The sequence below is a fragment of the Elephas maximus genome, chromosome 2 (assembly GCF_024166365.1).
Source record: "Elephas maximus indicus isolate mEleMax1 chromosome 2, mEleMax1 primary haplotype, whole genome shotgun sequence".
Lineage (NCBI taxonomy): Eukaryota > Metazoa > Chordata > Mammalia > Proboscidea > Elephantidae > Elephas > Elephas maximus.
This window is the reverse complement of record NC_064820.1, coordinates 126,150,615-126,177,075: the sequence shown is the minus strand read 5'-3', so window position 1 is coordinate 126,177,075 and position 26,461 is coordinate 126,150,615. Positions and strand designations below refer to the sequence as shown.

Sequence of the window (26,461 nt, the reverse complement as noted above, 5' to 3'; positions counted from 1 at the left end):
GCTGAGATACTTCTAACATCTTTTGGGAAGGAACTGAGTTGCCTGTCTTGCTAAATAACACAACAAAGTCTGTCTGTAAAAGCCATCTGTTTCCCATGAGAAGGACAAAATGTTATGTACTCACATAAGAGGGATTCAGACATCACAAATGGGTGCCTTTAGAACAGATCTCAAAAATGAAATTATCCAAAACCCAAAAAACTCACTGCCACAGAGTCAATTATGACTCACACCAACCCTACAGGTCAGAGTGGAACTGTCCCATAGGGTTGCAAAGGCTGTAATCTTTAAGGAAGCAGACTGCTACATCTTTCTCCCACAGAGTGGCAGGTGGATTTGAACCACTGACTTTTCAATTAGCGGGTGAGTGCTTCAACCACTGAACCACTCTGTCAAGGTAATGAAAATCTTTTAAGCGGCATTAGAGGGAAAAAAAAAATTCTCTATGTTGATACCAATGTCAGTGGAGGCCTCTTTTTCTATTTTAGAATGTTATATATATACTACAAACATTATTTGTTGCTAGTGGGAGAACAACATAGATGCCAAGCATAATACTTGGCACATGGCAGACACTTAAATGTTAACTGATTAGATGGTTAGAATAAAGATGAATCAAGGAGAAATGATCCAATTACCTCAAATTTTTGGCATGAAGCTAAAACATACATATGTATAAAATCCAGTAAGGCAAAAAAGACACTTCAAAAGATTCTTGGAGAAGTACAGCATTTATTAGTCTCATGATTCGTATTTCATTAATAAAATCCCTATATACTATATATTTCAATAGGAACCTCATATAACTGGACTTCCAACCTAACAGCATAATTTCTAGAGGGCTAACTACAGTCTTATGAGTAAAACAAAAAAAAAAAAAAGATATCTGAAGGATGCATGTATTTGAGATTACACTGAAAATGGGAGGACATTTTAGACGTTTAAAATAATCTAAAAACAAAAAACAAAGAAACTGTTCCTTTATTCTGCTTTAAACTGCTAATCACTGAACAAATATTTATTGAGTGCCTGGTTAATCTACCAACCAGTGTTGCAGATGATAAAGATACAATGATAAATAAGATATACAAGCTCCCTGCTCTCAGGCGATTTGCTTAAATTCAAGAGAGTAAGTAGTGGTTAAAGGAAAACAATCAAATAAACAAGATAATGTGGACAGTGAAAAGTGCCATAAAGAAAACGCAGAGTAACAGGATAATGGTATAGATCAGGGATTAGTGAATTTGTTCGCTAAAAGATCAGACAGTAAATACTTTAGGCTTTGCAGGCCAAAAGGCAATGATATTTTGCAGGTGCTTAGACAACGAGAGAAAACAAAATTTCCACAAATTTTTTTTATTGATGAAATTCAAAATATAATAATGCGAAGCGTTTGCATAAAACATGCAAAGATATGTTAACACAGAGGTTTAGGCAATACTGTAACAGCCCATTAACAGGGACTATGTGGTTAAGCGGAATACTATGAACTGTTTAAAAAATTTGGTAGAACATGCTGATATAGAAAAGCATCTATGTTATATTGTTACGTGAAATGGGTAAGTGGCAGAAAAGTACATCTCCTTTGGGGTGAAGAAAATGGTATGCAAGTTTTATGTGCACTGAAATTTCTGGAAGGATATATGAGTAATTTAACAGTTAATTCTGGGGAGCAGACAGTGGTGGTTCAGTGGTAAAAGTCTCGCCTTCCATGCACAAGACCTGGGTTCGATTTCTGGCCAATGCTCCTCAAGCCCAGCCACTACTTGTCTGTCAGTGGAAGCTTGCATTTTGCTATAATGAACAACTTTCAACAGAGCTTCCACACTAAGATAGACTAGAAAGAAAGGCCTGCAATTCTGAAAAATCAGGCAATGAAAATCCTATAGATCACAATGGTCTGATCCTGCTATGCATGGGGTCACCATGAGTCGGGGGTGACTTGACAGCAGCTAACAACAACAATAATTAATTCTGGGAGTAGGGACTTTTACATAGTCTATACTTTGTAAGTCAGAATCGACTTGACAGCAATGAGTTTTATACTTTCTCTATAGTTTGAATTTTTTAAAACTATGACTGTGTTCTTTTATAATTGAAAAACTAGTTAAAATAACCCAGAATTGTAATGCAGAAAGAATGTGAAGTTTGTTACATTGAAGAAACCACATAAAAGCCTGGTGCAATTAAATAAAAAAGAAGAAGCAAAAAGTTCTACATGGAGACTCAGGAAAAAAAACTTCAAATTCCTTTTAGCCACACTCTGAATTCTTTTAGGCCTCATCTTGCATTAGGTCAAAATTCCAAAAAAACTGTTCATAAGTTGTAGAAAAGTATGAATACTCTGATTCGTATGTGCATAAAAAGGTGTATATTCAAAGAAAATGACTAAAATGACATGCCAGTTATCACTGGCTACTCTGTAAGTGGACAGAAAAGCTTTGCTTCCTATTTCATTCAATTCTTTATCACTTGACTTTTTGAAAATAAAATACTACACTATACACAAACATGAGCAATAGAATACCATCTTCTGGATACTTACAGTAAAAACCAACAGCTGTAGGCAGCAAAAACAAGGCAAAACTATAAAAAAGTCAGTAATCAAAAGTAAACTATTCAACAGTTCTACAGCCCCATCTCTCTCTCTTTCTGATCTAGAAATAACATTAAACATGCAGCATAAACATAGCTGAGCTCAAGACTGATAAAGTGCCGTCATATATAATTTAAGGAGCTGAATTTGGAATTAATTGGCAATGTACAAATATTTTATGCAAGAATAAGCATAAATAGCACCACCACTAGGTAAAAAATCTTTCATAAGACTGTACTTTTTGGGGGCTTAAACATATAATTTATAACTTAAATACCTATCATATATGTGTTCATTTATATCACTGGTATGAGCCTGATGTTGCAGACCAAACCATATCAGACTTTTTCTGAACAAATTTTAAAAGTGCAACTACAGTCTTTTTAACAGGTGCTTTTAAGGAGAGAATTATGCAGTCAATATGAAATCAAGCTGAGCAGCGCCTCATTTTCAGAGGTCTGAGTTTCAGCCTGGGGCTCACAGTTTCTGAATTTTAATAATTACAACCTCTTCCCTTTGTACTTTCAGTCAAATTCTACCCTACTTCTCTCTCTCCTCCCGACCCCTACTCCCCAGCCCCCACTTCTACATATGCCTACGGCAAAAATACAACAGTAAAAATCATTAAATCTATAAATCCCATGTCCCTAAATCCTTGTCTTACGAAAGTATGCATATTTAGTTTGGGCTTTGGTAGTATATTTTATTTGTGGGCCTTCTATGTAGCATGAGAAGTACTGCCATAGAACATACACAGACGCAGAAATAAATTCCTATGGTTTCACATGACAGACAATGTAAGAGACAACAAAGATGTGCTGGGATTGCTGAAAGAGGAGGAACTGACTCTGCATCAGAGGATTCTGGGCTTCTTAGGTGAGACAACTTTTGAGTGTAGCATTGAGGAATGAGCAAAAAGCTCACTTGATATGCAAGGAGAAAAGAGTACCACAGGCAGTGAACAGTATGGGCAAAGAAAGAGGGTTCTGAAGGTACATGCCACACTCAGGAAAGAAGGATGAAGTAACAGTGGGTAGAAAGGCAGGACAGGAGGCTAGAAAGGGGGTTTATAAATAATGCTGTAGAGGGTGAACACCGACAGTTGCTAAGTTACTGTCTTTTGGCTCTAAACCCACTTATGCTCTGCCTTGTGATGCTGGGTTTCTCCTCTGCCAACTGGCTCCCTCTTAGGTTCTGTCAGTAGGGGACACCAGAGGTAGACTGCAAGGCTATGGAGGAAGAAGTGACTTGCTCCCTTCTGTTTTCTCCCGTGAGCTTTTTGTTGGTATACCCATCCCAGTAATGCTTTTTAACCCTGGTAGTGGCATTTCCTTCACATATCAAATGCTGAATCCAGTTTGCAGTTTTCCTACCTCTGTGGTAGCTTGGCTCTTCTACCCTTTCAGGTTAACATTAATTTTATATACCTTGGATACTACATTCTCTGATCAAACAACTGGAGTGGATTGCCTCATGACTGAACCCTGACTAATGCAGAAATCACTGGAAATTTCTAAGCATTGTAATGACTCATTAAGATCTTTGTTCTAGAAAGAACTCTGGCAGCCACACAGAGTGGAATGTGTTGAAGACAGATTATTGGGTTTAGTAATGTCTGCGGTGGTTAAGAGGCAAATGAAAGAATCCAGGAAAGAAACAATGTGCAGAATGACCTATACCCGGCTGTGCATTTTATGTTAAGTCTTTGGGCCTTTATTTAAGTGGCTATAAAAAAGCATGAAGTTTACTACTACACTTGTATTTTTTCTTTTTCTAGTACTGAGGTTTATGTAATTGGTGAAGGTCCCTTTCTTTTTACACTAGCTGCTAGGACTTCAGTCAAAAATGACACTGACCAGGGACACAATAGAAGGTCCTGGATAGAACGGTAGAAAAACATAGAATATATTCATATCCCTAACAATGGCCAGACCTACTGGACCAATAGAGACTAGAGGAACCCCCAAGACTATCACCTTAAGATATCCTTTGAACTTGGCACTGAAGCTACTCCTGGAGGTCACCTTTCAGCCAAAAAATAGCTTGACTTATAAAACAGTATCACCGATGTGTAATGTGCCCCCTTAAACAATCAACTATATGAGACCAAATGGTCAACATTTAACCTAAAAGCGAAGATGAGAAGGCAAGGAGGGGAAAGGAAGCTAGACTGAAGGAAACAGAATAAACAGAATGGAAATAATGAGAATGCTGACACACTGTGAAAGCTGTAACCAATGTCGTGAAACAATTTATAAAAAACTTGTTAAATGGGAACCCAACCTTCTGTGTAAACTTTCACGTAAAACACAATAAAATATTAAAAAAAAATAACACTGAAACACAACTAAACCGATCTTTGTAGAAGTCTATTTTTTCCTCCTTTCCTTGCACCTGATTACGTATTTCAGTTTTTAATTGTATATATCTTTTATTGAAAGCCATTTCAATCCTTTCAAGTGATAGATATATAATTAATTCTTTAAAGTTGAAGTTTGTCTTCACTGCAACAGAATCTTAGATTATGACAATTCCTGTCTCTGGAAATGAAGAGATGGCAGAAAAATTAACCTGATGCCCCACACTGAGAGTAGGAACAACAATGAAAAAGATGCTGTAGTACTTTGACAGCAATACATAACAAGATGAATAACTTTAGCTTCAGGTGTTGGGGGAAAATCAGTGCTTTCAGACAATTATTAACACATTTCTATATACCACACAGAGGAAGACCACAGAAGAAGAAAAGTGAGACTGCTTGTATTGAAATAATCTGCCTTATTCTCTTCCACATCCTGGATAGTATGTTTCTTGGCGGAGTAGAGCGTGTGTGCTTTCCACCCATTGCTTGGATTAGGATTACTAAATCTGTGGTCAGTAGTAGTCTCTTTTTTTATGCATTTTTATTTCATTTTGGAGGAAGTATCATTCTGTCTGAGATTAAAAAGACATAATCTTTCCTTTAGCTTTTTGTATTAAGTTCTAATGTTGAGGTGAGAGAAGAAAGCTATATGCAAATCTAGTGTGTGCTGCATAAGACTCATTTATTACCTGGGACCAAGAAAACTATATAAAATCACAGACAAAAATTACCTGAAGGATTAGAGAAATCCAACATGCTGGTGGTAGGCTGCAGGAGATCTGGGCTGCTGGATGAGAGCGTTCCAGGAATCGGCATTATAGCCAGACTGTGCCTACAATGTCTTGTGCCCACAATGCTGTCATCCTGTGATTGGCTCAGGCCTCCATCACTTCAAAAGAATGTCACAAATCACTTCAAAGCATTTCAGGCACTTAATAGTCAACATTTCTGTTCTCTGTGCACTGAGGCACAATAGAACTAATTCAAAATGGTGATTTTGAAAATTAGATTAAAATATTATGACTTTTTAAAAGACCAGAACATGTGTAATGATGAAGATAGCAATAAAAGATATTTTTAACCACTATTCTCCAATAATATTTAAACAAGTAATTCTACTATATCATCAAGAAATAGGCATATTTACTTTCTACTTGTTTTGGTAGAGAAATTGAACCTGAGTGTTTGGGGAACCCCTGAGATCTGCCAGCTTCAATGAACACTAACACAGGCATGCCTCATTTTATTGTGCTTTGCAGATATTGCATTTTTTTTTTTTTTTTTTAACAAATTGAGGGTTTGTGGCAACCCTGCTTTGGGCAAGTCTATCAGCACCGTTTTTCCAATAGCATGTGCTCACTTCATGTCTCTGTGTCACATTTTGGTAATTCTCCCAACATTTCAGACTTTTTCATTATTATTATACCTGTTATAGTAACATCAAAGATCACTGATCACAGGTCACTATCGTAATTATTCTGGGGGTGCCATGAACCATGCTCATATAAGATGGCAAACTTAATCGGTAAATGTTGTGTGTGTTCTGACTGTTCCACCAACTGGCCATTTCCATGCCTCTCTCCCTCTCTTCGGACCTCATTATTTCCTGAGACACAACAATACTGAAATTAGACAAATTAATAACCCTACAATGGCCTCTAAGTGTTCAAGTGAAAGGAAGAGTCACATGTCTCTCATTTTAATTCAAAGCTAGAAACGATTAAGCTCAGTGAGGAAGGCATGTCAAAGGCTGAGACAGGCGAAAGCTAGGCCTCTTGTACCAGTTAGCCAAGTTGTGAATGCAAAAGAAAAGTTCTTGAAGGAAATTAAAAGTGCTACTCCAGTGAACACACAGATAATAAGTGACACAGCTTTACTGCCGATATGGACAAAGTTTTAGGGGTCTAGGTAGAAGATCAAACCAGCCATAACATTCCCTTAAGCCAAAGCCTAATTCAGAGTGAGGCCCTAACTTTCTTCAATTTTATGAAGACTGAGAGAGGCAAGGAAGCAGCAGAAGAAAAGCTGGAAGCTAGCAGAGGTTGCTTCATGAGATCTAAGGAAAGAAGCCGACTCCATAACATGAAAGTGCAAGATGAAGCAGCAAGTGTTGATATGGAAGCTGCAGCAAGTTACCCAGAAGACGTAAGCCAACTGCTGAAGGTGGCTACACTAAACAACAGATTTTCAAAGTAGATGAAACACCTTCCTGTTGGAAGAAGATGCTATCTAGGACTTTCACAGCTAGAGAGAAGAAGTCAATGCCTCACTTCAAATATTCAAAGACAGGTTGACTTTCTTGTTAGAGGTTAACGCAGCTGGTGACTTTAAGTTGAAGCCAGTGCTCATTTAACATTCCGAAAACAAAAAACCCTGGATGACAGCACATCTGTTTACAGCGCAGTTTACTGAATATTTTAAGTCCACAGTTGAGACGTACTGCTCAGAAAAAAAGATACCATTCAAAATATTACTGCTCATTGACAATGCACCTGGTCACCCAAGAGCTCTGATGGAAACATGCAAGGAGATTAATGTTTTCATGCCTGCTAAAACAACATCCATCCTGCAGCCCATGGATCAAGGAGTAATTTTGACTTTCAAGTCTTATAATTTAAGAAATACATTTTCAAAGGCTGTATCTGCCAGAGGGTGATTCCTCTGACGGATCTGGGCAAAGTAAATTGAAAACCTTCTGGAAAGAATTCATCATTCTAGATGACATTAAGAACAGCCATGATTCATGGGAGGTCAAAGTATCAACAGTAACAGAAGTTTGGAAGAAGGTGATTCCAACCTCATGGATGACTTTGCGGGGTTCAAGACTTCAGTGGAGGAAGTAACCTGCAGATGTGGTGGAAATAGCAAGAGAACTAGAATTAGAAGCGGAACCTGAAGATATGACTGAATTGCTGCAATCTCATGACAAAACTTCAATAGATGAGGACTTGAGTCTTATGGATGAGCAAAGAAAGTGGTTTCTTGAGATGCAATCTACTCCTAGTGAAGATGTGAACACTGAAATGACGACAAAGAATTTAGAATATTACATAAACTCAGCTGATAAGGCAGCTGCAGGGTCTGAGAGGACTGACTCCAATTTTGAAAGAAGCTCTACTGTGGGTAAAATGCTATCAAACACCATTGCATGCTACAGAGAAATCCTTTGTGAAAGGAAGAGTCAATCGATGTGGCAAACTTCACTGGTATCTTAGTTTAAGAAACTGCCACAGCCATTCCAACTGTCAGCAACCACCACTCTGATTGGTCAGCAGGCATCAACATCAAGGCAAGACCCTCCACACCAGGAAAAAGATTACGACTTGCTGAAGGCTCAGATGATGGTCTGCATTGTTAGCAATAAAGCATTTTTTAAATTAAGGTATGTACTTTTTTTTTCCAGACATAATGCTATTGCACACTTAGTACACTACAACACAGTGTAAACATAACTTTTATATGCCCTAGGAAACAAAAAATTCGTGTGATTCACTTTATGGCGGTGGTCTGAAACTGAACCTGCAATATCTTCGAAGTATGCCTGTACAGGTATATACACTAATAGATTTATATATCCAGCACTGCACAGCTACACCACTGCAAGGCAATCTCTCTCTCTTGCAACAGAAAATCTTGGCAATCTTCTAGGCAAAGAATGAAACTGGGTTATACCCAAACTAAAAATATGGTATTTGTAGGTAACACTGGAGTTGAGTTCAAGTGACAAAATGAGAGGTCTTTAAACATACAGGTCAAAAGGCCTGTGAACTATCAGAACCAGTAAGGATGGGAAAAAATAATAGGAAGATAGCACAGACAATAACAACAAAGAACAACTAAAGTATGTGACAAAAAGGAGAAAGAAAAGAATGGCAAAAAAGGAAAATACAAGGAAAAAAATCTATAGTCTCTCAACTTTACTCTTAAAAAAAAAAAATCAAACCCAGGGCCATCAGGTTGATTTCAACTCATAGAGACCCTATAGGACAGAGAACTGCCCCATATGGTTTCCAGGGAGTGGTTGGTGGATTACAACTACTGGCTTTTTGGTTACCAGCTGAGCTCTTAACCATTGGACTACCAGGCCTCCAAAACTTTATCCTAAGGGCACATTAATTGAAGTCTAATTATTTGACTGTTCCCTGGAGAACATCAAAACCAGGGCAGAAAGCAAGTAAGCTAGAATTATTTCCCTTTAAAGGTTTCAAAAACAAGTACCAGTTAAACGGTCATATTTAAGCAAACAAAACACTTTCTTTGAAATATTTCAGAAGTGTTACACAGGCAACTATAAATTCATCTTAGGGAAAAAATAAAAACAAAGAAATACAACTCTGTCACTTGTTTTAGATACTTCAAAAAATTTTAAACTAAAACAGCCCTATAAAAACAGTACAGCAATAACAACAACAAAAAGATTTCCATCAGCATCAACAATCAAAATACTACCTACTTGTAAGGGCCGTGCATATTTTAAAACCAACGCTTTCGGTTAATATTAATTACTATCTACATTTGATACAATGCATTCTTCTACCTAGTACTTGTTATATATACCAATCGAAGTATCACAGAATACTTACCTATTATCAAGGAAACGATTAAGGTACTCTCTTAAAAATGAGCGATATGGGATATATTTAGAATATATTAGGAGTAAAATACAGGATTTAGGCAGATTAGGAAACTACGCAAAATGGAGGGTAGAGTGGCTAAAACTCATAGCCGTCAAGTCGATTCTGACTCATAGCACTCCTATAGGACACAGGAGAGCTGCCCCATAGTTTCTAAGGAGTGCCTGGTAGATTCAAACTGCCAACCTTTTGGTTAGCAGCCATAGCTCTTAACCACTACGCCACCAGGGTTTCCAATAGAGTGGCTAAAGGACTGTTAACAGTGAGAAAAGGAAGAGAGGGCCAGAACAAGAAAGAGAGCCAAGGAGCAGGGGAAGGGCATGAAGGTGTGGAAGAGAGCAAAGATTAGTATTTCAAGAGCAAGCTCTGGTGTCACAGAGACCTGGGTTATTAGCCATGTGACCTCAGACAAATCTCTTTTTCTCTCTTGACCTTGGTTTCCTCATCTGTAAAATGGGAATAATACTATCTATTTTTCCAGGACTCCTCCAGGGTCACTGTAAGAATTACATTAAATAATGAAGGCAGACATTTCAGCACAGTGAGTGGCATATTGTAAAAAGTGGTAGTAGTTATTGCTATTACTATGACCAAATGACAAGCAGCGTCTTTACTGACTCTAGAATGGAACAAAATGTAACTTGAGAACAAAGCAAAATAAAATTCCTATTTTAAAGGAGTACTTCTACCAAAAATAAAATGGGAACGGTTCAATCCTAGAAAGTAGAAATATTTTTTAAGCAATTTACATTAAAAAACAGAGGGAATAGTGGGGATAAAAAAACTAAAACCGACCCACTGCTGTTGAGCCCATTCCAACTCACAGCAGCCGTATAGAACAGAAAAACATTACAGAAATAGGGAATGCTTTTCAGAGGGAGAGAAGGCAGTCTAATTTGACTGATAAGGCAAAGGAAATTTCATATCTGATAAATAATTTGCGGTTATGTTAAGTTGGTTTTTATAATTGGGTTTGAAGACCTAGAGATCTGAAATAAATGTTTTGAGGCTAGTTAAGAGAAAAAAAAAAAAAAAATAGGGAAGGGACTTTCACAGATATTTTACTCACACCTTTGTAAATAATTTGGCGACAATTTAAACCATGCAGAAAATAATGTTGCTGTTGTTTTTAAAAAAACAACAGTCATTAAAGGATTTCTCAAGATGAGCCCATCATTTTTGGACAAAGACTGTCAGGTACCTGAATCCAAGGAATCGAACTGTTACGATCAGCAGTTCTATTAATGGCCAAAGTAGAAGCAATTTCAACAATGTTAAAAAGTTACAATTTTTTGTTAAAGGAAATTAGCTGCATCAGCTGCAGCAAGTTGGAACAGAGGCAAAGAGAAATGCATGAAACACTAAAAGTCCTTATATATCTTACTGATGTTATTTAACATTACTTCTGCTTATAATCAATAGATATGATACTATACAGCTACTAATGTAATGCTGGTTTATAAATTCATGGTAATTAAGGTGTAAGCATGTATCAATGAAAACTATAGTAACATGTATAACCCATGCTATGATATGAACGAACAGTATTTAATTGGCAAAATATCCATGCTTATTTGGAAGCTGAAGTGATGAAACCCGTTTGCAAATAATTATGTGACATCTTACCAAAATAGTCTCCTGAGAAGGTGATGCAGTAACAGAAAAAGATATTTTTGAAAAATACCTCAACAATTCTCCAACAGTAAATCTACTCAGAATAAAAGTGTATTTTAGTTTCACATTTTGAAACTAAAAAGCTACCTAAACATTTTCAATATGCAAATAAAAATGATCCCAATATTAAAGCAAAGAGAGAAAGAATAGTGACAAGAAATAGAGAGGAAAAAATAATTCTGATAAACAGGCAAGGCAGTCTAATTTGGAGTTGCTACAATGAATAACGTAAAAATGTTATTTAGACAATCTGTGATTAAAAAAACAAAAAAGTAGCTGGGTGAGGGGAAAAAAAAAAAAGGAAGGTTCAATTTCCTGAATTGTGAAATATTCTCAAGTTAGTAAAAACCACACTGCTATGTCTCAATTTATAAATGTTATTAAAAATCAATAAATTTTCTTCATTTCGTATTTTCAGAAACTTTCTTATGCTTTAAAATTACATCACAGTTAGGGATGTTATTCTTATCTCAACTACATCTACTCCACACTTAGTACTGACTATCTTGTTATTTGACATTTCACATTTACAACAATAGTAAAAAAATGTACTATCTATTTTGTGCATTAACGATGTACGTCTGACAGTAATGAATGCTGAGCTGTGAGGTGAGAGTAATGCTGGCTGTGATGGTTATGAGTTGACTTGGCTGGGCCATGATTCTGAGTGGTTTGGCAGTTGTGTAATGATGTAATTTGGCAATTATGTAATGATGTAGTCATCCTCCATTTTGTGGTATGATATGGTCATCCTCCATTTTTGCATAATGTTGATTTTTGTATAACAACCTGGTCTTTGGAAACTAACCATGTTGATAAGTGAGGTGTGGGTGTATTTGTTCATTCCTTATATTCTTTCTTTGCTCCTCTCACATATGCAGACATTCTTTCTTACGAGATTTCTAAAATAACTCCTCCTCTACTCTTAGAGAAGTGATAAAGGCAGAGACCAAGTCTCATTCTTCTCGGGGTCTCTCCCATAGAGATCGAGCTCACAGAAGATGCTCAGAAATTGTAGAACTGAACTCATTAATAAATCTTTTCCAACTAAAAGATAACAAGTATTTTGGTAGAAAATGTGAAAGGTATAGATGGGAAGAAAGGAAAGAATAAAGAGAGGGAAAAATTACCTATAAAACAGATTTTAGAGATAAATAAAATCAGTATTTTGATATTTTTCCTTTTAGTTATTTTGTGATATATAGCATAATTAAGTAATCCCTTGTAGTTAAGCATTTATGGTGTTTCCAATTTTGCTTTATTACAGATAATAGAACTAATAACATCTGCAAATAAATCTTCAACTAATTATTATTAGAGATAGAATTACTGAATTAAAGAATAAAGCTCAATAGAAAATTGTTAAAATGCTTTATAGAAAGGTTGCATCATTTTATATCCCCACAGCAGTCAAGGCTTATTACATACCTTACCTTCCCAATTCTGGCCTCACTAATCTGTATAATACGTAATCTTTTATGGTGGTTGAATTAATTTCAAATGATTAAGGGCCAAGAAATAGGACATAAACTCCCCAAAATGGAAAACAACTAATTGGAAAGGTAAAATGACAAATCAGCTCCCCCCAACAAAACAGGTTCCAGAAACCTTTATAATTTCTATTAAAATATCTATTTTGGGGGATTTATGTGGCTGAAATTATTTGCATTTTACTTCATTGAAAACATGTTTAGAAGAGGTAGCCAATTTAACACGAACTCCTCAAGGGCAGTGGCTTATTCAAGTTCGTATTCACAGTCCACAGCTTCCTCTTGGCACAAGGCAAGAGACTCAATAAAAGCTTGTTGACTAACAAATGAAAAATCCTAAACTAAAAAAAATCCCTTCTGAGTGTAAGTTAAACCATTTCTACTAGAGCTTTCATTTTTTGGTACTAATATGAAGTAACAATGCTTGTAAATACCTAACTGACTGCTCCTGGACACCTCCATTTCTATGCCTCCTGCTGTAAGCAAAGATAGAATGCAAGAAGTAACCAATTCTCACTTCCCAAAGAGAAGCTGTGGACATTGGATATTGATGTTAGCTGTCTGAAACTTGAGTTTAGCTGGCTGGAATGTGACACTAACAAGCTCAAGTCAATTACCATCACAATGCTCTGTTTTAGGATGACACAATTAGACAGGCTATATCATAACTGTGCCACCAGTAAAAATAAAATCCAGTTAAAAAAGATATGTGTATTCCAGATAAAACCAACCAAAGTTTCTGGAAATGGAACTTTGTGTATTACTTCCCGAGAAATTCCCTTTGTGATCTCTTTTCTGCCTTTTGGTCCTCTAGTTCTTTCCCTTTTCCACATTGCCTTCATTCATACTTCTAGGCACACCAAGCTACTCTGAACCTCTTCAACATGGGCTGGCACCCTCTAAATTCTCCTCACTCAATCCTCTTTTCTTGCAGCATTTGCTGTGTTCCTGTTATACTATAGTATATTCAATATTAAAGAATTTTGATACAGCAAAGTTAAGATTTTTACAAACCACTCATCTCAAGTGGAATAATTACTCAGAAAAGGGATGATTACAGTTATAAACTTTCCAAAAGTGGGTGACTAAGAACAGAACTGGGAATATTTCAATCCTCCGTGAGCCCTAAATTGAGTGAACAGCAAATGTGATTCCCTGACCAGAATTAAGAACTCAAGAAGAGCATTTTCTGATCAGGAAATCTTAAGAGGCTTTTATTTAATTTTTTAAAATTTTGATTTATATTGTATTATTTATATTTTATATTTATATTTTACTTATATAGCTAAAACTATATAAATGATGAGAGTTGACCCTTACTGAGTTCTCCTTGCTAACACTGCCATTATGAACATACTATACCTTTGACCCCAAGCCGCTCACACAGCTCTCAGAGGTCTTCCTAAAAGAACAAATCTTACCACACCATATGCTTTCCACGGCTCCCCATCATGACATGATGAAGTCCATATTCTTGGAATAATATTAAAGATCCTTCACAGTCTAGCATTTACCTACCTCTCGCTTCATCTCCAGGGAGGGGCAAGTGAGCACACTAATCAAACCTACCAAGCCTGCATCTGCCTCTGAATATATCAAAACATTTAACATTGCAATATGAGAATGCTGTCATTCGTCTGCTTTTCCTTTTATACTATTAGCTCTTGGAGGACAAGAGACTTGCTCTATTCATCTTTGTATCTCTGGGCATTGTGCCTAGTATATAATAAAGATGTGATGGAATAAAGAGCTACTGATATGAATTCTTTAGAGGTAGGGACTAGCTCTTTTCAGTTCTGTAACTATCACTTGACATAGTATCAGGACTTTACTAGGGGCCCAATAAATATTTTCTTTGAATATGTTTTCTGTCATTCACTGATTGCCTTAATGTACTCAACAAATATTTGAGTGCCTACTATGGGCTACGTACTATACTTGACTAGAACTTTTGTGATTGCTTCAGGAAGTAGACAGTGTAAAATGTACACTTTAGAATATATACTAGAGTCATTCTTAATCATGAACTTGAGTGGATTGATTTCGTCAGTATTTTACAGATCTTAATTTACATTTAAAATCTTGAAATTTTATTTAATTTTGGTGATATCCCATCTTGGAAACACAAAACTTTACAATTCAAGACGGAATAAATAGTGCTAGAAAGGGAAAGATAATTAAAAACGAAACTGGTAGCAATGAAGGTGTCCAAATTTGCAGATCAGAGGAATGAAAATGGACCAAAAATATAGAAAATCGAATTTTTAAGATGAAAATTGACAGTCTTCTCATCAACAGGCTAGTGGAAGAATATATACCAAATCTAACAGTGGTAACCTCATGGAAGTGAGGGAGACACTTAGAATTCATTCTTTCACATTAATGTATCGCTTAAATTTTTAATGATTCATTAGTTGTATAAAAAACCAAAACCTACCCACGTCCCAAGCTCCCGAAATAAAAACTTAACCGTCAATATGAGAATTCCTACCTGACTATGACTAGTATTACTTACCTAAACAATTTTGGAGGCAAGATACTAAATCGTGTTTTATCCAAAATTTTCCTGATTTTGTTTCTTCCACCTGAAACAGTATTTGCTTTAACTTTCTTATTTCCTTTCTCCTGTGATGTCTGCTCAATATCTCCTGGTACATCCTGGATCGAATGGCGATTACTTTTTTTCTCAGCAATTCTGGGAATGTGAGGAACACCAGTTTTTTCCTGCTCAGTCCTACTGAGTAATTCCTTGAACACTGTGGAAATAAAGAAACTTGTCATTTCTTTTCCTCTCAGAAAGTTTTTCACCAACAAAAAATTTGAAAGATAAATATAGTCGCTTTCTATTATTTGGCCTTTCACAGCCCCATTCCTTAAACATTATCAAATTTATACCCACCCTTTATTTATCAGTTTCCTCTGTGTTTGCACTTGACTATACCAGAAGGTTAAACCAGATTCAAAAGAAAATGTGGAATAAGGAATATTACTGGTGTTATTAAATGGATCTTGACCAAAATCAGAGAATACCACAAAGATTTTACCTGTGTTTTATCAACTTTTGTGTGGATCATAACAAATTATGGATAACATTATGAAGAATGGGAATTCCAGAATACCTAATTGTGCTCGTATGGAACACGTGGATCAAGGGGCAGTTGTTCAAATAGAACAAGGGGATACTGTGTGGTTCAAAATTGGAAAAATGGCTAGCCTGTAACCTTTTGCTTTATTTATTCAATTTGTATGCTGATTAAATAATCCAAGAAGTAGAAATATGTTAAAAAGAATGCAGCATCAGGATTGGAGCAAGACTCATTAGCAAACTGCTACATGCAGATGAAAAAACCTTGCTTGTCAAAAATGAAGGCGATTTGACACACTTAGTGATGAAAGTCAAAAGACTACAGCCTTCGGTATGGATTATGCCTGAACATGAAGAAGATAAAAATCCTCACAACTGGACCGATAATCATCATCATAAATTGGAGAAAAACTGAAATTGTCAATAACTTCATTCTACTTGGATCAATAATCAGTGTCTATGGAAGCAGCAGTCAAGAAATCAAACAATATATTGCGTTGGGCAAGTCTGCTGTGAAAGACCTCTTTAAAGCTTTAAAAGCAATGATGTCACTTTGACGATTAAGGTGTGCCTGACCCAAGCCATGGTCTTTTCAATGGCCTTATATGCATGTGAAAGCTGGATAATGAAAAAGGAAGATAAGAGAAGAATTGATGCATTTGAATTGTGGTATTGGTGAAGAATATTAAATATACGGTGGACTGTCAAAAGAACAAACAAATCAGTCTTGGAAGAAATACAACCAAAATGCTCCTTAGAAGCGAGGATGGTGAGACTTTGTCTTACTTTGGACACATCATCAGGAATGAACAGTGACTAGAAAAGGACATCATATTTGGTAAAGTAGTGGATCAGCGAAAACAAGGGAAACCCTGAATGAGATGGACTGACACAACAGCGGCAAAAATGGACTCAAATATACTAATGATCATGAAGATGGTGCAGCACTGGACAACATTTCATTCCATTATACATAAAGTTGTCATGCGTTGGAGGGGACTCAAAGGCAACTAACAACAACATACTTCTGATATTGCCATATGATAAAAGGAAGTCACAGGGAAAAATGAAAAAAAAAAAGTGGGTGGGCTGTCAGCATATGTTTGCAAAGCTCAGAGGTTCCTATTTAATTTTCATCAATTCAAATTTTATAGAAACATTTATTTTTTATTATTTATATGATATTCCTTATTATATCGTGATGAGTTGAGATGAGATTTTAAGTACTTTGTTGTTGTTAGGTGTCACTGAGTCAGCTCCAACTCAAAGCGACCCTATGTACAAAAGAACGAAACACTGCCTGGTCCTGAGTTACCCTCACAATTGTTGTTACGCTTAAGCCCATTGTTTCAGCCACTGCGTCAGGCCATCTCATTGAGGGTCTTCCTCTTTTTCACCAACCCTCTAATTTGCCAAGCATGATGTTCTTCTCCAGGGAAGAACATGCTCTAAGTACTAGAAAAAAAAAGAAAGAGTCAGGTTCAATTTTGCAAAATTTAGCCATTAAAAACATGAGGTAAGCTTTAGTGAACCTGTTTTTACCAGAAATAAACAGTACTAAATTTAGTAATCCATGACAATTTCCTCAAGGTAATGTTTATGAGGCTTACAGTTACTCAGTAAAACAGTTAACGAATATTCACTATAGTGGTCTGAAGCAAACAACCAATCATATCTTAGGTACTTTCCTACCATCCCTAAGACTGGTGAATTACTTTACTTTTTTCAGTTTTTTTTAATGAGGGCACAGGCACATTTGGAGACCTGCATGCCTAGCAATCTCTTTGCCTAGACCCTATTTCACCTTGTGAGAGGGACTAGGTGTCCCTGGGATCAGGAGAAAGAAGAATAAATCTGTATAAGGCTACATATCTAGAAACTATTAGAAGCTATTAGTATCTCATTTTCCAGTTAGGAAAATCTGTATCATCTATTTTTCATTAAGTAATGTCATGTAAAGAAGTTTTTATTATTGTTGTTTTAAATGTGTGTTCTTAAATAAGACAGACAGACTTCTAGGGAAAAAAAAAACCCACTAAGAACATATACGTTAAAGTAGAAGGTAAGTTTCCTGGAAAGCTACGGTGCCTGGGGAAGTCTGAGCAAAAGAGAAGTGGCAGTTGCATATTCTTGAGAATAGACTTTAAAGGTTTTCAGCCATGTGAGCTGTAAAGCCAAACACTCACCTTATCATTATGTATAGCTCTCAGCAATATACTTTGTACGTTTTTAGAAGAAAAAACTGTACATGTATAAATATACCCACTTAAAACCCAACCACAGAAAATTGTGATCTTCTCTGTTGATCTGAGGATGAAAGAAGGCAATGGTTTCCCAGAACATCAAAGAATTTATAAGAATGATTCAAATGGAAAAAACCTTAAGAATTGATCTATACAACAATATTTGTAAAATATGCCTCATTTACAGGGCTTTAACCAGAAGGATGATACTATATTACCAAATCCATTGCAAGCTTGTGAAAAGCACATTTTTTTTTTTTTTTATTTTGCCTTCAAAATAATGGGGATCCTTAGGAGTTGCCTTTCAAAGATATTCTGCTAAGTTCCTTTCAGTTTCTATCTTTAAAGTTTCACTTTATTTTAAAACAAGCAGCAAAAGTTTTTGGAGCTAAAACCAAGATCTCCATTTAGAAGGTGTTTACTGAACTAGGGTGGTGCAAACAGTTAAGCACTTAACTACTAGTTGAAAGGTTGGTAGTTTGAACACACCCAGAGGCGCCTTGGAAAACAGGCCTGGTGATCTGTTTCCAAAAGGTCACCACTTTGAAAACCCTATAGAGCAGTCATACTCTACACAACACATGGGTCTCCATGAGTTGGAAGTGACTCAATAGCAACTAACAATAATAATAACATGAATATATGCCAGGCACTACAGTAGATGTTTGCAGATTCATCATTTGGGAAACTCAGTCTGTCTAAGATACATGGTAGAGAGAGGGAAAGTAAACAGAGGAACTAATTTAGATGGTAGGAAAGATCTTCAAGTGTATCACCTTGTAAGAAGAGGTCAGAAAGATGAGTAGATTTTGACTAGGTAAAAGCAAGGGAAGGAGGAATGATTCCAGGTTCAGGGATCTGAAGTTTGAAGTCCCTGTGGTAGAAGGAAGATGTTTAGACTGCAGAGAACAAAATACAGTGTAATGAGTGAAAAGCCCAGATAATGCTATGGTAAAGTTTTTGAATTTTTTTCTTAAGACCAATACAAATCTTTAAAGGGTTGGGGACAGAAGGTCTCTCTGGCTACAGTGTATATGTGAGGTGATTCAAAGGCTTACATAGGAGTTTATATCTTCACTAGACTTTGTGTACATAATTCAAAATTTGTGAGCATGTGATTTTTTAGATACAGAAGAAAAATGTGTTAAAAAAAATTAGCTAAGGACAAAATTTAAAGAATGGTGAACAACTGCAATTACGATGCCATTGATGGCAATATCAGAGCCCTGGTGGCAGAGTGGTTAAGAGCTATGGCTGCAACCCAAAAGGTCGGCAGTTTGAATCCACCAGCCACTCCTCGGAAATCCTACGGGGCAGTTCTACTCTGTCCTATGGGGTCTATAGGATTGCTATGAGTTGCAATCAACTCGACAGCAATTTTTTTTTTTTAATGGCAATATCAGATATAATACATGAATCGGAAATGAAGGTACCCAAGAATATGCAAAAGAAAAGCTTAATAAATTTGACTACATAAAGATTAAAAATGACTCTACACATACGCATATGTATGTACGTACACATATACCTACTCGTGTGTGTGCATGTATTAAAAACAAGAAAAGTCAAAAGACAAATAACTTGGGGAAAAATATCTGCAACTCTGAAAATTAAAAAGTTACTGTCTTTTATTTATAAAGTACTCAAACAACTCAATAAAAGATGAATAACTGTATTAAAATGGGCAAATGAAATTAAAAGTTTACACAAAGGATCTCATTCATAATTAAAGAAATGTAAATAAATAATTAAAAAGTTCATTATACCCAACACAGGCCTTCAGACAACTTTTGGATGGAAAAAATTTCCAGTATCTGTCAAAAGTCATTCCACTTTGAGAAATTTGTCCTGTAGGTATATCTATGTAGGCATAAAAAATAATTACAAATGATTTTTTCTCATACCATTATTAGCAGCAAACACTGTAAGCACAAATGTCTATTAATATGACATTAGCTTAACAGATTACGGTAATGGTGCAATTAAATTCTTTGCAACAATAATTAAAACGAAAAAGGTATGTATACACTGATGTGGAAAGGTGCTGTATGGCTCTACTGTGTATCCTTCTGTAGTATATTCATTTTCAAAATATATGCATTTATTATTTTTATTTAAAATAAAAATGTTAAGTTATTCGAGGGATGGGATTTTTAAAGATGTCAGAAAGCTGTGAAAAGGAATAAATGAACTAAAATTTCAGAGAGGGAAGAGAGCAAGCTGAGATTGCAAGCTGTTTTCACCTCTGGTGGCATTTGCTGAGTCTAAACATGAGGTGTGGCTCAGTCAGAGGACTCTACTAGGGGAAAGAGAGCTTTTGATGGCTGTGAGGGCTGGCATGAAAACCGGAACACACAGAAGCCCCAAAACAGTCTTGCTTTTCTCTAGGGGACATATGCTTTTAGTAGGACAATGCAGGAGGCTGGGGGACTAGCTGGAAATTTCCTACTGTCTTCTGCTGCTTAAGAGTCAGTGCTGCACAACAGGGAAGGGCTTGTAACAAATACACAACAGATTTTGCCTTCGACCTGGTTGGGGTGGTATGTAAGGAGCTATGCTCAAAAATCTCTGAAGAGCAGAATTTACAAAAAAGAGAAAACAGAAACCTACCAGACTCTGAATCAGAAGCCATGCCTGAGGTGGGAGTAGGGAGAGGGTAGGACAAGGTAGAGTGAAATTTCCCACAATCTCTTGGTGCTTAAGAGACAAAGTTCCACCTGTGGAGGGGTCTGCATCAAGAACATGACAAGCGTTTCTCTCAACTTGAAATCACTGGACAGTCTAAATAATTTTGCAACCCAGCTTGACCCAGTGCAATTCCCCTTATCCTATCTGCTTAAACAGAGGAAGACAAATCTTCTCTTGAGAAAATATTAATTTAATTCTCTAAGTTATACACAGTGTCCAGCATACAATAAAAATTTATGAGACACACAAACTAGAGATACGAGGCCTATATGCCTGAGGATGAAGGAGAAAAGCAGATAAAGAAAAATCATCCAAATGTTGGAGACAGGATTTTATAGTAACCATTATAAATATGTTAAAGAAAATAAGGGAAAAGAAAGATAATGGATGAAAAGATGGAGAAGTGTAACAGAGAACTGGAGTCTACAAAAGAGATTAAATGGATATTCTAGAACTGAAAGATTAAATATCTAAAATTAAACTTACTGAATGGGTTTAACAAAATACAGCAGAAAACAAGATTAGTTTGCTCAAAATCAGGTCATTAGAAAATATCCAAATTGAAGCACAAAGAGAAAAAAAAATTGGAAAGAGTAAGACAGACTAAGAAATACACAAGATACAAATGGTCTAACATATGAGTAACTGGTCTCCCAGATAGAATGGAGACAGAGAAAGTGCAAAGGCAATATCTGAAGTGATAATGGCCAAGAAATGATGAAAGACATTAATGCACAAATTAAAAAACTCAGCAAACCCTAACAAAAATAAACACAAAGAAAACCACAACAAAGGATACCCTGTTAAAGTTAAAACTGCTCTGAGTCCTGTTTATATCCCACAGAGAATGCTGACTTTTTTTTTTTTTTTTGGTCTTGTGTGGCCTGTGGCTCCAATGTTCAGTTTGCTTGACTCTGTATTTGAAAATCTTTTAGAAATAATTTGAGACCTAGATTGCTATTACCATCCTCTTCTGAGGATTTCTATTTTCTTTTGCCAGGCACCTGAGGGTGTTCACGGTCTAGGGCCAGGGCTTGAAGTTTTTCTGGGTAGCTAGAAGGGGCGTTCAGAGTCACAGCCACCCTACAGGACAGAGTAAAACTGCCCATAGAGTTCCAAGGAGCGGCTGGTGGATTCAAACTGCTGACCTTTTGGTTAACAGCTCAACACTTAACTACTACACCACTGGAATAGACTTGATGGCAATGGGTTTGGTCTGGTTTGTAGAGGAGGTGGCTAGAGTACAGTCCACATCCATCTTACGGTGAGCCCTTAAAAGGTTGTTATGCTAGAGTCTCCCAGGCTTTAGCAAGTGCCTCCTTCTCTCAGTTGTATTCTATGGATGGGAAAATGGCCCTGGAAAGAAAAAGACATCCCTTTGAGCTACAGTAACAGAAGGGGAAAAGGGATTAAACACATCAGGAGTTTGTGCTCCTAGCAACTGCAGGACTCCAATCCTTTTGCTTTTTTCTGGGAGTTTATTGCCAAAAGATGCTCAGTGTCTGAGCTGTCTTTTTTGTACTGGTAAATGTCCCAGGGTGGATACGGCTCAAGTCACCTCTTTGAGGTCAAATTTCCTGTTTTATGTTAGGTAGTTCTTGCTAAGTACCTACTTTTTATACCTGGTCTAGCTCTTTTAGTTGTCTTCAGTCAAAACTGGAAACACAATGTTGAAACAGACATGCTTTAAATTCACTTTGCTCAGAATTCAGTGGGCCCTTTGAATCTGAACAGTCACATCCTTCTTTCATTCTGGGGTAATTTCTGCTGTTACTTCTTTTTATTTTATTATGGTAAAACTGTTATAATTTCTTTAATATGTTTTTCCCCATAATTTCTGTATATCTCCTGGAGTAGTGTTTATTTTGTATTTTTGTTCTATAGTTTGGGAGATTTCCCCGACTTTATTATCTGCTCCTTCTACTGAATATTTTAGTCTTTGCTACCATATTTTAAGTCACTCTAACAGCTACTTCTTTCTTAATGATTCTTTTTTCCTAACACCCTGTTGTTTTAAAAGATGAATTTCAAATCTCTTAGGGCAGAGTTCTAAAATCTCTTTTGTTCTTTTCCTTAAATTACCTGTTTTTTCCAGAATCTGTAAGCTCACTTATTAGGTCCCCTCACCATTTCTTCTAAAATATCTTGGCTCCCCTACGCCTAGTGATCCCTGGTTGTCAGTTTTAATTAACATAAATAGACCAAGCAGGTTTGCTCTGTATCACCTGAAAAGATCTGTCTTCTGGTCACAGAGTTCTTTTTTGTAGGTGTTCTATCTGGGAGTTTCATGTAGGATGACCTAACTGTTCAACTCTGGTTTACAGAAATGCCAGTTAACAGCGCCAGAGTTAACAGGGCTTTATTGTAGGGCACCACACCCAGATTAAAATGTACCATTTCCACAAATGCTCTTTGATGTTTTGGTTAGGGTGAATGCTGGCTGTGTCCACTCTACCTCGGGTAAGGAAGAAGGTAATGACTGATAGGGTCCCCCCTTCTGGCACCATTTAACTCTTGCTCTCCACCACATTCCTTCTAGGTTCTGTTGGACAGTTGTTTCTTACCACTCAAAGGGTTCTGAGGATGTGGCTTCTCTGCCTTTACATCTCTCAGACCTACTTCTTCTGTCTCCCAGATTCCAGGTGTTAACCACTACATTATGCTATATCTATACTTTAAATATACTAATATTTGATACCAGTTAGTAAATATTATGTGGCAGGCTCAAAAGGTTTAAAGGTAGTTAATCCCTACAATAATCCTAAGAAATAGAGTTGAAGAAACTGAGGCTTGTTGTTGTTGTTGTTAGGTGCTATCGAATTGATTCCGACTCACAGGACCCCACGTACAACAGAACAAAACACTACCTGGTCCTGTACCATCCTCACAATCGTTATGGTTAAGCCCACTGTTGCAGCCACTGTGTCAATCTACTTCATTGAGGGTCTTCTCTTCTTTACTGACCCTCTGCTTTACCAAGCATGATGTCCTTCTCCAGGGACTGATGCCTTCTGACAACATGTCCAAAGTATGTGAGACATACTCTAGTCATCCTCGCTTCTAAGGAGCATTCTGGATGTACGTCTTCCGAGGCAGATTTGTTCCTTCTTTTGGCAACCCATGGTATATTCAATACTCTTTGCCAACACCACAATCCAAAGGCGTCAACTCTTCTTCAGTCTTCTTTCTTCATTGTCAAACTTTGACATGAATAGGAGGCGAATGAAAACACCATGGCTTGGGTCAGGCACACCTTAAAAATCTTCAAGGTGACACCTTTGCTTTTCAACACTTTAAAGAGGTCTTTTGTATCAGATTTGCCCAATGCAATGTGTTTTTTGATCTTGACTGCTGCTTCCTTGGATGTTGATTGTGGATCCAAGTAAAATGAAATCCTTGACAACTTCAACCTTTTCCTCATTTATCATAATGTTGCTCATTGGTCTAGTTGTGAGGATTTTTGTTTTATGTTGAAATGTAATCCATACTGAAGGCTGTGGTCTTTGATATTCATCAGTAAGTGCTTCCAGTCCTCTTCACTTTCAGCAAGCAAGGTTGTGTCAACTGCATATTAGGTTGTTAACGAGTCTTCCTCCAAACCTGATGTCCCGTTTTTCTTCATATAGTCCAGCTTCTCAGATTTGCTCAGCATACAGATTGAACAGGTATGGTGAAAGGATGCAACTCTGATGCACACCTTTCCTGAATTTAAACCAATCAGTATCCCCTTGTTCTGTCCGAATGACTGCCTCTTGATCTATGCACAGTTTCTTCATGAGCACAGTTAAGTGTTCTGGAATTTCCGTTCTTCACAATGTCATCCATAATTTGTTATGATCCACATAGTCGAATGCCTTTGCAAAGTCAAAAAAACACAGGTAAATATCTTTCTGGTATTCTCTGCTCTCAATCAGGATCCATCTGACACCAGCAATGATATCCCTGGTTCCATGTCCTGTTCTGAATCTGGCTTCAATTTCTGGCAGTTCCCTGTCAATATACTGCTGAAGCCGCTTCTGAATGATCTTCAGCAATATTTTACTTGCGTGTGATATTAATGATATTGTTTGATAATTTCCACATCCAGTAGGATCACCTTTCTTGGGAATAGGCATAAATATAGATATCTTCCAGTCGGTCAGCCAGGTAGCTGTCTGCCGAATTTCTCGGCATAGGTGAGTGGGCACCTCCACTACTGCACTGGTTTGTTGAAACACCTCAACTGGTATTCTGTCAATTCCTGGAGACTTGTTTTTAGCCAATGTCTTAGGTGCAGCTTGGGCTTCTTCCTTCAGTACCATTGGTTCCTGATCATATGCCACCTCTTGAAATGGCTGAACGTCGACCAATTCTTTTTGGCATAATGACTCTGTGTATTCCTTCCATCTTCTTTTGATGCTTCCTGAATCATTTAATATCTTCCCCACAGAATCCTTCACTACTGCAACTCGAGGCTTGAATTTTTTCTTCAGTTCTTTCAGCTTGAGAAACACAGAGTGTGTTCTTCCCTTTTGGTTTTCCATCTCCAGGTCTTTGTACATGTCATTATAATACTTTGTCTTCTGGAGCCGCCCTTTGAAATCGTCTGTTCAACTCTTTTACCTCATCATTTCTTCCTTTCACTTTAGCTACTTGACGTTCAAGAGCAAGTTGCAGAGTCTCTTCTGACATCTACTTTGGTCTTTTCTTTCTTTCCTGTCCTTTTAATGACCTCTTGCTTTCTTCAGGTATGATGTCATTCCACAACTCATCTGGTCTCCTGTCATTAGTGTTCAACGTGTCAAATCTATTCTTCAGATGGTCTCTAAATTCAGGTGGGATGTACTCAATGTCATACTTTCGCTCTCACAGACTTGTTCTAACTTTCTTCAGTTTCAACTTGAACTTGCATATGAGTAATTGATGGTCTGTTTCGCAGTCGGCCCCTGGCCTTGTTCTAACTGATGATATTGAGCTTCTTCATTATCTCTTTCTGCGGATGTAGTCAATTTGATTCCGGTGTATTCCATCTGGTGAGGTCCATGTATATAGTTGCTGTTTACGTTGGTGAAAAAAAGGTATTTGCAATGAAGAAGTCGTTGGTCTTAGAAAATTTTATCATACAATCTCCAGCATCGTTTCTACCACCAAGGCCATATTTTCCAACTATGATCCTTCTTTGTTTCCAATTTTTGAATTCCAGTAACCAGTAATTACCAATACACACTGATTGCATGTTCAATCAATTTCAGACTGCAGAAGTTGATAAAAATCTTCAATTTCTTCATCTCTGGCCTTACTGGTTGGTGCATAAATTTGAATAACAGTCGTATTAACTGGTCTTCCATGTAGGCGTATGGATATCATTCTATCACTTACAATGCTGTATGTCAGGACAGATCTTGAAATGTTCTTTTTGATGATGAATGCAACACCATTACTCTTCAAGGTGTTGTTCCTGACATAGTAGGCTATATGACTGTCCGATTCAAAATGGCCAATACCAGTCCATTTCAGCTCACTAATGCCTAGGCTATCAATGTTTATGCATTCCACCTCGTTTTTGACAACTTCCAATTCATACTTTGTACGTTCCACATTCTTATTATTAATGGATGTCTGCAGTTGTTTCTTCTCATTTTGAGTCATGCCACATCAGCAAACGAAGGTCCTAAAAGCTTGACTCCACCCACGTCATTAAGGTCGACTC

The 26,461-nt window shown here is 36.9% G+C and overlaps 1 protein-coding gene across 5 annotated transcripts in view; it reads right to left on the bottom strand.

The window, feature by feature from the left end:
* RAPGEF6 (Rap guanine nucleotide exchange factor 6) overlaps window positions 1-26,461 on the bottom strand; it is a 257,480-nt gene that overhangs the window by 52,666 nt on the left and 178,353 nt on the right. For all 5 annotated transcript variants that reach the window (XM_049872961.1, XM_049872938.1, XM_049872947.1 and 2 more), the window contains 2 exons: window positions 15,272-15,512; window positions 5,690-5,847 (listed from right to left, as the gene is read on the bottom strand). In XM_049872961.1, coding sequence (XP_049728918.1) covers window positions 5,690-5,847; window positions 15,272-15,512 — 399 coding nt within the window. The remainder of the gene's footprint in view (window positions 1-5,689; window positions 5,848-15,271; window positions 15,513-26,461) is intronic.